The sequence below is a fragment of the Athene noctua genome, chromosome 13 (assembly GCF_965140245.1).
Source record: "Athene noctua chromosome 13, bAthNoc1.hap1.1, whole genome shotgun sequence".
NCBI classification, from domain to species: Eukaryota; Metazoa; Chordata; class Aves; order Strigiformes; family Strigidae; genus Athene; species Athene noctua.
In genome coordinates, this window is record NC_134049.1 from 21,540,616 (window position 1) to 21,553,286 (window position 12,671).

Genomic DNA, 12,671 nt, shown 5'->3' on the forward strand with positions numbered 1-12,671 from the left:
CGTGCAGGCAGCCGGGGTGCTCAGCAGCAGGGATGCCCGGGGACCTGGCAGTGGGGAATGCTGGCGAACGGGATGCATGCCTCGATGGGCAGGGGACAGGCAGGAGGAGGGCTGCCTGCCCCTGCTCCCCCCACCCCAAACCCTCCTCCCTGATACGGGCACCAGGCCAGCGACGGGAGCAGGGCTGCAGGCTCGGAGCATCCTCGGAGCTCACGACGCTTTTCCGGGAACGTTTTGCTGAGGCTTAACACATCGTGGATCCAAGCGGGGAGAGCGCGTGCTGCTTGCTTTTCACATGCCTGGGGGTCATGGTGCCTCCTAAAATAAACCCGCCGAGCTTCACGCGGCCTTTGCGTGGTGGCACGTGGGCCGGGAGCGAGCTCGGAGCCGAGCTGAGGGTCCGTGGCTGAGGGAGCGGGTAAAGGGAGCAAAATAAAAGGTGGGGGAGAGGGTCCAGGCTGTGTCCTGGCGGGGTTACACCGGTTATGGGTGGGATGAACCAAAGGGCTGCATCCTCCAGCCCCATCTCCCTCCCTCTGCTGCGGTCAGGGTCCCGCTCTCCCACAGGATGTTTTATTGATCAGGCCTTGCCATCAGCCGGGGATTTAAAAGCCAAGGCATGGTGGAGGGCTTGGCTTGGTCAGCATCTGCTCTCTGCTATCCCTTTCCTGGTGGGGGATTAGATGAGCTTGGCCTGAGCCTCAGGTATGATCTCCTTTCAGAGCTAAAGCCGCTTCTGCCAACGTTCCCTCTCCTTTCTTGCCAGCCTCCAGTGCTGGGGGGGGGCTGGGGCAGGGCTCTGCCTGGGGCAGATCTCCCCGGAGCTGCTGGTGTGTCTCTGCAGGGCTGGAGAGCAGCCTGGTCCCTGGGGCTGGAGGGCTGTGGTGATGGGTGTCCCCGTGGGATGACGTGATGTGTGTCCCCGTGGGCAGAGCATCACACCTGAGCTGCGGCCAGGAGCCGGAGCTGCCTCTGTCTGTCTGTCCTGCAGCCAAAGCAGCAGCTGATTTCCTCTGAGAGGTGAGACAGCCTCTGACTTGGGAGGTTAGGAGGAGTTCCTCAGGACTACCTGGCCCCAGCATGGTATGACTGAGGGCAGGCAGCAATCTCCTGGCTGTACCAGGGAGCATTCGCTCAGCCCAACAGCCTCAGGCATGGCCTGGTCCAGCATCCTTGCTGTAATTAATAATAATAATAATAATAATAATAATAATAATAATAATAATAATAATAATAATAATAATAGTGTCCCAGCACCTTCCCCTGCTTTTTTCTGAATGACCCAACTACCCTGCAAATGCAAATAGTAGTTAATCTGCTCCACTAGGATCTGGAGCAGTAAATTCCCAGCCTGTGCCAAGTTTTTCCAGGAAGCCTCGCTGCAGGAGCCCATCACCCACGGGGATGCCGGCAGGCCGGAGCTGCTCTGGCTTGAAGTCACACCTGTATTTATCACGGTCTCATCCCCACAGAGACATGTCCTTGCTCGGAGCAGTGCCATGGACACCCTGCAGTACCCATGAGACTGAGGCAAGGAGCTGGTGAGTGCTGGTGGTGACTAAAATAGTCAAAAATCTGTGAAATCTGGGGGTTTTATTTGCTTTTAAAGCTGGCTGCCGACAAAGAGCTGCTCATAGCATCCCTTTGGTTCGGAACATGGCAAAACATCCGACCACAACCAGGCATGATGTGTTCTTCCGGATGATGCTGCAAGAGATTCTTCCCTTGAGCTCCTGTCACTGCTCCCCCCTGCCCTGTAGAGGGGATGCGCTTGATCTCTCTACACCCCTTGTACCTTGGGGTACCCCAAAACCTTTATCAGGAAAGTACTGCTCGAGGAGAAAAATAGATGCATAGACATCTCCTGGTATTTATTCCATCAGTTAAACAGTACCATGGCACGGGGACAGCATAGGAGGTGGAGAGACACTCAACTGAGCACAGCACACAACTACAGCACGGCAGAAAAGGAGGAGATTTTCCCTTATTATCACTTTGTTCTCCTGGGAGGAACAAGGACACGAGTGGATCCCACCCCGGGAGAGGGAGGGTGTGCCACTGCGACTCCGGGGAAGGGCTGGCGTGGGTTCAGATGAACACTGAGGAGGGGGTTTATTCCTCTCTGGCATTAATTCAGGTTTTATCCCTCTTGTCCTCAACACCCCCCTTCCTGCTGGGCAAAATGGGATCCTTCCCAGCTGGCTCCTTTGGGGGGGTCCTCAAGGAAAAAGCAGTTGATATTTCTGGCATGGACGAGATGTCATTTTTTGTGTGACGGGTAAGGGATACAGGCTGGGGTGGGGGGTGGGGGGGGGAGGTATTTCACATTGTGCCTCATGCTTGCAAAGCAATTTGGAGCCTCCCTGTCATTTCTAGGAGGCTTGGATGAAGTGTGTAGGCAGAAACACGGTGTATGGCCACAGCGCTGCTGGAAAGCCTTTGCCTTCCCGCACTGATGTGGTTCAGTAACACTCCGAGGTCACTCAGGGCTTTCCTTCCCTACAACCCTCCCAGCTCTCGCTAAAGACACACTGCCACGGGCACAGGAGGAGGCGTTGGGGTATGGAGGGGACATGCTGGCTCTTTGCTCTAACCTCAGACCAGAGAACAAAACAAAAACCACACATCAGGGACATTTGGGTCAGGGACTTGAGGCTCACACGGCTCAGAAGGAGGACCCGACTCACACAAGGCAAGGGTGACAACATCAGTGGGGTCCCCGCTGCAGGCAACAGCCACCGCCAGACCCTTCACTGCAAGCCCTCCCTTCTGCCCCACCGTCATGTTGATGGGGAGGGGGCATTCAGCCGCCTCACATCACGGCGCATTTCTCAGCCGATTGCTTCAGGTCCTCTAGTGTGGCCGAAGCTTTGTCTTTCAAGGAGTCAAGGTCCAGGTTCTGGATGTTGCTGAGCTGGCCAATAACCGAGTTCTTCTCTTCCTCCTCCTCGTTGTCCTGCTCGATCATCTTGGCCAGCTCTTTGGGCAGCTCCACGTCGCCTCCCACCAGCTGGATCTGGTTGTCATCTGTTTCATTCTGAAATGGGCCAGGAGAAAGTCAGGCGGGGGATGTTGCAGTGGGAAGAGAGGCTTCTGGAGGCACTAAAGGCACATGCAAAGATCACAGCAGGGGCTTTGGGCTGTCTTCCCATTTTAAGGTCCACGTGGGTTGGTCCCCGGGGCTCACAGCCATGCTCGTGCTGCGGGTCGGACACTGACCCAGAGGGGACACGGCTCAGTAGAGCCTGGGCACACACCAACAGACACAGCGAGAGCGGAGATGGAACCCCGAGTGTGCTAGCATCAGTATAAATTGCTTTCAGCTCGCATTAGAGTGGTTGGGGAGGTTTAGGCACCCAATTAAGGTATACGTATGCTTAATGACTGCGCCCACCGGAGATCGGGGTCAGCTCTGCGCTGGAGAGCCACGGGGAGACTGCAAGAGGCAGGCAGCTGCCAGGCAGGATCAGTGATGAGCAGAAGGAACTTGTCGAAAAATTAGAAGGGACATCTCAAGCATGAAAGCAACAAAAGGATCGGGGGGCCAGATCTGAACAAATCCCTGTTTCCCCTGGAGAAAAAAAAAAAATCTCCATCTTTTCTTTTTTTGCCTTTTCTAGCTTTTGGCAAGAGAAAAATTAATTCTCCAGCTGTTTATTTCCTGGCAATAAAAGGCGGTGTGAGAAGCAGTGGGGTGTGCATCCAGGCTGGCTGAACAATATCAAACAATCTGAACAATATCACTTGGCTTAGCTGACCTTCCTGAACTAATATTAGCCCAGCTCCAATTTAGAGTATTCACCACTGAGAGACTCTTGCTGAATAAAGGGTGGGCTGGGGGGAGAAGAGCTTGTGGCAGTTCCAAGAATGGCTGAATTATCCCTTGATTAAATTGTTTCTAGTGAATAATTCATCAGGCGGAAATTCCAAAATAGGAGTTTAGGTAGGAAATGTCTGCCAAATAATCTGGGGAAAGGAGCTGGCTAATCCAGCTGGGAAGGTGTAACTCCAGCTCCGCTCCCAGCTACGGCGCTGAGAGTCTGGGGCAAAGGCGGCTTTCCCTCATCCAGCTGGATTTAAGGCCACGAAAGAGAGGAAGAGTGGGATCAAGCAAGGCAGAGGGGGTGTGTCGGGGGTCCTACTGTTTAGGGCTGGTGGCTTGTGGTGCTCAAGGGTGATGGGAAGGGGCCAAGATTTGCGTGGAAGGATGCTTTTTAGGGCAACTGATTTGCACATGGGCTTTGTAACCCAAAACCCTGCCCGGGCAAGAGGGTCCGGTGCCCCTTCCCCTCCCTGCAGAGCAGGGGTGTTGTCTGGCCCCCCGCGACCCCATCGCCAAGCCCCCGCTGAGGGCTCCCTGTGTGCCCCCCTGCCCGGCACGGCCGTACCTTGGGGAGCCTGTACTTGTCTCGGAAGTGGGACCTGAACGTGGCCCTCTCCGCCTTGCGCTGGGCAAACTGGGCGTCTCTCTCCATCCTGTGAACCATGTGGGGCAGTTACCGGCAGCTGGGGCCCCCAGTCCCCGCGTTTGAGCACCTCTCCCCCCACCGCCCCCAGCCTGGGTACCCCCCATCTGCTCTGCAAAGTCCCAGTTCCCTAGATTCCGCCTCCCCCCCAGTGCAGCCCGAAAGAAGAAAACAATCCCATCTCCCGGGCGAGGAAGCGGATTAAGGGATTAGGGGGTTCATTAAACTCCCTCAGGGCCCTGCGGCCCCCAGCGCTGTCTCCCCCCAGCCTCCCGTGTGTGGGACCGGGGGCTGCAGACGGAGCACCCCGTTACCCACCGGGATCCCCCGGTACCCGATGCCGGTTTCACTTACTTCTCCTCCACCAGCTGCCGCTGATATTCCTCGTACTCCTCGCGGGTCATGCCCTGCGCCTCGGCCGGGGACTTCTCGCTCTCGCTCTTCTCCTCGCCCCCCAGACCACCCGTCAGGTTCTTCAGCTGCCCCCCCACCATGCTCTTCACCATGAACGCCATGGCCGCGGTCCCGGGGGAGCCCGGCGGTCGGGGGAGCGGTGGGAACCGGGGCTAACGGGGAGATGGAATTCTGGGGTACGGAGGAGCGGGGGAGCTGGGGGTGCTGAGCTATGGGGGAGCCCGCGGGACCGGGCTGAGTGAACCGGAGCACTTGGTGCCGGGAAGCTGCGGTGCTGCGGGTGCGAGTTCCCGGGGCACCGGAGCACCGGGCTGTCGAGGAGTCGTGGTCAGCGGAGCCGAGTTCGCGGGCTGCCGGGGGTGTCCGGGCTGCCGGGGGTGTCCGGGCTGCGGGGTGCCGTGGAACCGAGCTGCGGGGCTGCCCGAGTACCGGGTTATTGGAGGAGCCGGGGTGCAGCGGAGCCGAGTTCCCGGGGGAACGGGGGTGTCCGGGGCTCAGCGGGGCCGCGCCGCCCCTCCGCCCATGGCGGGGCCGGGCTGGCCGCGGAGAGGGAGGGAGCGGAGCGGCGGGAGCTGCAGCACCGGGACACGGACAGCTCCGGTGTGCGAGCGGCGGCGGCGGCACCGCCTCCCGCCCGGCCCCGCCGCCTCCCGCCCGGCCCCCGCCCGGTCCCGCCCGGTCCCGCCCGGTCCCGGTCCCCGCCCGGCCGAGAGGCGGAGCCGCCGCCCCCCCCCAGCCTCCAACCCACTCCGGGGCCACGGAGAGTCCCGCGACCCCCCGGGGGTAACTTCATCGGGGACGGAGCCCCCGGAGCCGCCAGGACCGCAGGCAGCGGCTCCCGGCGCAGCCCGCACGACCGACCCCGGGGGTGGGTGACGGGACGGTGGGGGCCGCCGTGAGCCCTGCCCGACCCCCCCCACCCCCCCCCGGACACCGTGCCCCCGTCTCCTGCTGTCGGGGACGGCTGGCGATGCTCCAACAGCCTGACTGTTCATCCCATCGAGGGGCTGCGCTGGAGCAAACCCACAGCAACAGCTTTTTTCCTCACTCCGTTCCCCATCCTTTGGGTCTGGCTGGAAGAAAAACCGGATTTCGCACTCTGTAAAAGCCATATGTACCCTACACGAGTCACAACTGTTGTTTGCCGGTAGATCTAAGGGTTGGCGTGCCCAGAAGCTTGTTCCTCTCTTTCCTAGTGGTATTAACGATATTAATTGACATAAAAGCTGCACAAACACTGCCTTGCTGATGTACCAGAGCCACCCCTGGGACCCATGCGTTCATCGGTCACCTAAATCAGAAGGCCGAGGACAGAGCAGGCATTGATTTCGTTGCATAATTCCCTCGGCCCCTCCAGCCCTCCTGCCTCCCCACTCCCACTCCCACTCCCACTCTTGCTATTTCCTTTGACTGCAGCCGTATCGCAGGCCTTGGGGAGGGAGCAATTAATGGCATCAGAAACGTACCTCCCTTCCAGATGGCCAGCCTGGCTTTAACACACATTTCTCCCTTTTTCCTTCTCCGCTCACAGAAAACGAGTGCGGATCCAAACCCCAATCCCAGCTTGCGGGAAATCATTTCATTTCCGAAATTTAAAGACAATCTCCGCAGATTAAAATGATGGAACAGCCATCAGGAAATAAAGTGAAAAAGGGAGGGGGAACTGGCCCATCTTATCTGTTTCACCCTCGCCCAAGGTTGCACCGGGGAAAAATTTGTCTTAAAAAGAAAACTTAAAAAAAAGAATACATTTTCTTGGATAATAATTCAGTCATCAGTTAGGCAGTGGCTGCTGCTCTTAGGGATTGGAGGTCACTTTTGGAAGTGACAAAAGGGGATTTGCCCCAGTGGAGGCTCTCTGGGGCCATGGCCAAATCCTGGCGGAGCAGAGCCCCCTGAATGATGCCAGCAGTTGCCCTGAGTTCATGTGAACGTGCAAATCATCTCTCTACATGGCCACTGGGCTGAGGGAGAACCATCCGAGGCACCGCTGGGCACAAGTCCAGTGTCACCCACATAACCCCCACCCTCCGACTCAGATGGCCCTGTGGCTGCTGCTCCCCCTGAGTCAACACGGAGCTGTCTGCTCATGAGTCCTACCAACTGTTTGTAGCAATGATTATCACTTTTCACACCGAACTGCAGACCCCCTAAGAATTTTCCCACTGAGAGCCCATGGAAAATACATTTTAATCCACAGTAAGCTTTCACAACCTGCTTAGAAATGGGCTGAGAGCCCCAGGCAGACATCCCATTGCCAACAGTGTGATCAAGTTCTGGCTGTCAGTTAGACAAGGACTGGATGAAAAGAGGGACAGAGAGAAGGAAAAACGTCCCTGCTTGTGTCCCAGAGCTGCTTTGCCCTTGGATGCCGGGCAGGTTTGAGCCTTGGGTCAGTTCAGAGCAGACTTATGACGTGACTGGTCCTAGGAGCTTTTCTCAGGCCAGATTTCTATCTAAACATTCACTAACAGTAAGAGACTTGAAGTCAGGACCGATTTTTTCCAGCTGGGTTAGATGGGTCAGCTACCATGTAGCCTCCCTGTCTGAGAAACTAAGAGGATACAGCTCCTGATGCACAGAAATGCTTGGCCAAAGCAGCTGGGTGAAAATTAGCGCATGACTACTGGCAGCGGCTGGGACCCGGTCACTCGTGGCAGGGATGCTCACTCACCATGGACGTGCCCCACGGAGAGGGACCATGAGGTTGACCTTTGCAGCCTCTTGCAGCTCAGAGTGGTTGGGAAACTGGTTTTGTAGGGGTGGAGCTAAAGGCAAAGGAGGTCTCCAGCAAGGTCTTGCAGCTGCTGGCAGCTCTCCTATCCCCTTAGCTCTTTGGCCCCCTCTCTTTCCAGAAAGGCCAGTGTCCCGTCTGGAGATAGAGGAGAGAGGGAAATCAAGGGGTGCAGAGGGCTGGCGATCGAGCCCATGGCGATGCTTCAAGGTGGTTGATTTCCCATTTGCTTTTCTTCGGGCAGCTGAACTGTTCCTTATCCCTGAAATATATTCAAGTAAGAATGACTCATCCTTCCTCCCAGGACTCTAACCTGCAGTAATGAGATGTAAATCCTTGCTTGACCTATTATATTAGCTTATGCTATATCACACATCTCCGTGGATTAGACGGGAGGGAGATGAAACGTCCCCCAGTAGCAGCCAGCCTCAGACAAGCCAGCGGAAGTTAAGAGGATCCTCTCTCAGCATTGACACCTGATTTGAATAGGATGCAAGTAGTTCAGTTTCCTCTGCCCTGGTGAGAAGGATCATTCTAGCTCTTCTTTCCAGGTAACAGGAGAACTGGCTTCAAAGCCACACCTGGAAGTGCTTCCCTCAACCAGAGGGATGCTTCAGAGACCCCCGAAGGGGACCAGAAACGGTGAGGTTTTCCTGGAGTGTCTGATTCTTAGAGTTGTCCTGTAGATTGTACATAGGAGGGGAAGGGTCTGTGACTTTGAGTTGCAATGCAGTAGCCATAAGGACATCAAAGAGCGTGACCTGATCCTTGTCAGCCTGAAATCCAGGGGAACACAAAGGTTTAAACCTTTGAAGGCCCTGAGTAGGTGAGTTAATCCTGGAAAGACGTGTGTGTGTGTGCTGGAGACGTGACAAGGGAGGAAATGAGAGGCGTTTCTAAACAAAGCAGGCAGCGTCTCTGCTGGGATAAGTCAGGCTTACACTTGGCAGTTGATTGTCACTTCTTGTGATGGGGACAGGCACTGCAAACACAGGGACCTCCACACTCAGCCCTGACTCAGAGGAGCAGAGTTACCATTGCTATTCCCACCTGTGGATGGGGATGTCCCAGCGGGATGGGGACAGGGGTACCCTGCTGTGCCTATCGCTGCCACCCAGCCAGGGCAGCCACCTGACCCAGACATGGGGACAAGGCACAGTGACATCCACCCCGTGATGGTGGCTTCTGGAACGGACCCAGATGCTGGGCAGAGCTACGGCCAGTGGTGGCGTGGCTCTTGCCTTGGGGACAGTGGGGGACACCTGCCCTCTTTCTCCGAGGTCTGTGACAGCAAAAAAGCAATAGAGCGACCACCGATTAAACCTCAATACTAATTAATCTCTGCTGAAGCATATTTTTTTTTCCATAGAGCAGCCGCTGAAAGTATGTTGTGCATCCTCACCGGCACAATCAGCTTCTCTGTGTAAACTACTTAGCTGTAAGAAGGTAACTATGGCTCTGTGACAGCTTCTAAGAAGTTATTAAGAAAATGCTGAGGCACTGAAGCACTGGGATCTGTGGGGAGGGAATGCAGAGGGACCTCAGGGGAACAGCCCGGCCAGGGTCCTGACGCTGTTATGGACCACTGCAAGCTTCAGCTGTCAAAAGTTCAGGAGAAAATATCCCAAGGTCTTGAGCATGACGTCCCCTCAAAGGGCAGTGGGTTCTCTTCTGCCCAGCACTCACTGGGGTAAAAGTGCCACCGTGCCATTAACATAGGGAATAAAAAAATTTAGGTTAAGGCTGTGGTAAATTATCAAATAAAATTACTTCCTTTCATGTTACTTGAATGTAATTAAATAAAGCTAAATGTGTCTGGAGTTTGTCTTGGCCAAAGAAGATGAAATGCAACGCAGCAGCCAGCTCTGTATGGAAATGAAATCAAAGCTGCCTTTTCATGACCCGGGGAGGCCATTTCAATGTACTTCCTACTCCTATAGAACCAAGCCTTTAAGTTCTGAAAATCTGTCATCATCACCTAAGGATGAAGAAATCCCAAAGGGGGTGTGTGTTTGTGTCATTACTGTTCTTATTTGATATTAAGCCTTAATTATACTCAGAGCGAGCTATATATCACATAGGCTGTATGTCACTATATATCACATAGGCTGTATGTCACGTGTTGGGTCATGTAATGAATTTTTATTATTTGGAAAAATCTTGTGTTTAATGGCATTCCAAGCTCTCGTGCATCCCTGTGCCTGCAGAGCAGTCCTCAGCGGGGATGTCACTGCCTCTGCTTGTGGCAGGGCAGGCTGAGTGTGAGAGGGGGCACGAAGGAAGAAGTTGCAAGGTCCTTTACAAGGTTGTGCCCATCTATTCTCTTTCCCAGTGTTAACTAAAAAGTTTTATAATGCTAGTATTATTTTGATAGTGAATGCCCTATACTGTTCTGTGCGATATAGTTCCCTTAAATCCCTGTTGTGGGTATGCACACATGTATATACAGACGTGTATGTGCAATACAAATTATTCTGTTCAGATCTCCGCAAGTTGAAGACCATGAGAGCCCTCGCTGCCCAGGGAAGTTTAGTGCCAGCCCACAGAAAGGATCAGGCCCTCCCCATTTATTTCTAGGCAGGAGGAGATGTGGCAGCCAGGTACCCTGACAAACCCAACACCTCTGGCTGGGCGCCCCCTCCTCACCTTGGGGTCACCTGGCAGAGCATCGCCTGAGAGACCCCAGGTGGAACCTGGGAAGGGAAACCAGGAGGGGGATGCTGGTGAGATGTTCCCTCAATTCCCTCTGGACCCCCTCATCTCATCACAGTGGCTGTCTGAGCACGGGGCTGCCCAGATTCAGAATTTCTGAGCAGAGGATTTCGGGGGGGTTGGGATGGGATTGGTCCTGTCAGAGCTGTGTGCAGGGGACATACAACCTCTGCCCCAAGGGATGGGGGGGTCTGGGGGTGTTATCAGAAGAGGAGGGTAACCAGACAGGGGAGCAGGTCACAGCACAGATGGGAGCAGTTGTAATCCCTGCCGGCACATGTACTGGGAGGAGAGATGCTGTTGGGGGGTGAGGAAGAAGAAGGAGGTGGTTGGGGGTGCGGGGGGACTCCCACGGCAGAGTCTGCACCCAAGCGGTGACACAAATATACACGGACAGACACACAGAGCATGTAAACAGGCACATGGGGAGACCATGTGCTGCTTCACTGCCGGTGGTGGAAGGCAAGCCCGGAGCAAAGGCACACGCCAGCCCAAACGCACACACGGTCACACACACGCACAGTTTTCCCACGGGGGATCTTTCCAGCCTTGCCTTCATTTCCTGGAGTGCTCAGAAGGAAAAGCCAGAGAGCGGAGCTGGAGAGGTGAACGACACCCGAACGGTGACGGGAATGGCTTTGTACATCACGCTAAAAATAGTCCTCGTGATAAAGTCAGTCGCGGAGGGGGAGGAGGTGCAGGCAGTGCACAGATGCTGGCGAGGTCTGCCAGGGGTTTGGAAACCTGCACAGCAAGGACGGAGCAGAAGGAGCCTTGTCGGGCCGTAATTAGCACTGGTAACTTGCTCCAAGCAGCACTGAGGGAATTAAGCAGTGAGCAGCTTGGGAGGGGACCTGCCCGGGCACATTACACCCCCTTCTCTTGGGATGGATGCTTTGCAACCCTGAGAAATGGGAAGCAGCGAGCGACTGCTGCAGCTGGAATTGCGCTGAGAACAGATGGGCGCTCTGGTTTCTTTTGAAGTGAGTCTGGGTTTTTTGTTTGTTTAGGGAAGAGGAAGGCTCGCTGCATCTCTGGGGCTCTCAGGATAAGGGGGAGAAGGCAGGCAAGGGCTGGGACAAGGGGAAGGTGCTCAGGAAGAGCCAAAGCCAAAGAGCCGTGATGAAGAAGGGAGAGGTATCTGCAGGGAGCAGAGGGCAGCGGGACAGGGACAGGCTGCACCCAGAGGCAGCAAGCGGCGGCGCTGGAAGAGATGCTCTGGCCCGGGTGACCCCAGGGAGTCCAGCGCGGGGGGAGGGCACATGGAGAAGCCAGCAAGGTGATGGATGGGGAAGGAAAAGCAAAGCCCGTGTGACTTCAGAGATTGTCCTTTCACCTCCTGCAGCTTCTGAGCACAGGTCAGTGCTGGTCTGGCTGGTGCCCGCCAGCAGGTACCCTGAGCCGGCTGGATGCTGAGCTCCCGGCCAAGCTGGGCTCCTGAGCAGAGAGGCATGAGGGCTGCCAGAAGCAGAGGCTGAATTTTCAGGAGCTTTTTAAACCCTGCATCTCTGTTCTCCTTCCACGCCATGTGGCAAAGGTCTAGGGGGACAGGCAAGGTCGGTTTGTGCCGTTGCATGGCCTCTCCAGCGTTCGGCGGCTTTGGCCTCGCAGGCAGCAGGATAACTCCCTGCCTGCTCTTGCCGCTGATGATTCACGCTGCGAACTTGAGGCAGGATGGGAGCTGACACAACTGGGCCCAGTGCCGATCTCCTCATCGCCAATGGGAGGAGGAGGAGGAGGAGGAGAAGGAGGAGGGGGACATGTGAGCCAGCCCCCGAGAGCCACGGTAGCCCCTGGGTGTCACACAGGAGCCAGTAGCCTGTCCCCTCTGCCCACGCTGGCGCAGTGGCTGCTGATGTGTTTGCCAGTGATGAAAACAGCCCCCAAATCCCTGGGGAGAAATCCCCTGGTGGGATACAGGCTGTCCTTGGCTGTGCATCACGGGGCAGCAGCCCAAAGCAGGGAGGGGGAACCCCGAGACAGGAGTCAGGAGCAAACAGCTGTATGGGGGAAACTGAGGCAGGGACACTGGCAGCAGGAGGGGCTTGGCAGTGTTAAGCTCTGCTCTTTGCAGTAAAGAATGGGATTTCTTACAGCTGTCCTCCCTCAGCATCCTTCAGCTACATCCCAGAGGATGCTGAGGATGTCGGTGTGGCATCAAACACCCCCAAAGCCCCACTCCTGCCCATGGGACTGGTCACAGTCCCAGAGATCGGCACCACGGTGCCATTTAGAGGAAAACCAAAGGTCTAAATGAGTTTCAAGTTAGGTTTTCTCCCCTTTTTTTGATGGCTGGCAGGGGTCTGTCAGCCAGCGGTAGCCCAGGGAGAGGGAACCAGTTGGGA

At 55.8% G+C, this 12,671-nt stretch overlaps 1 protein-coding gene across 1 annotated transcript; it reads right to left on the reverse strand.

The window, feature by feature from the left end:
• Positions 1-1,850: 1,850 nt before the first annotated feature.
• Positions 1,851-5,530, reverse strand: CPLX3 (complexin 3). Its single transcript, XM_074917534.1, has 3 exons — positions 4,821-5,530; positions 4,389-4,476; positions 1,851-3,037 (listed from the first exon to the last, which is right to left on the reverse strand). Exons 1-3 carry the CDS (start codon positions 4,979-4,981, stop codon positions 2,813-2,815), a joined length of 474 nt encoding a protein of 157 aa, XP_074773635.1. The 5' UTR covers positions 4,982-5,530; the 3' UTR covers positions 1,851-2,812.
• Between the last annotated feature and the right edge of the window lie 7,141 nt (positions 5,531-12,671).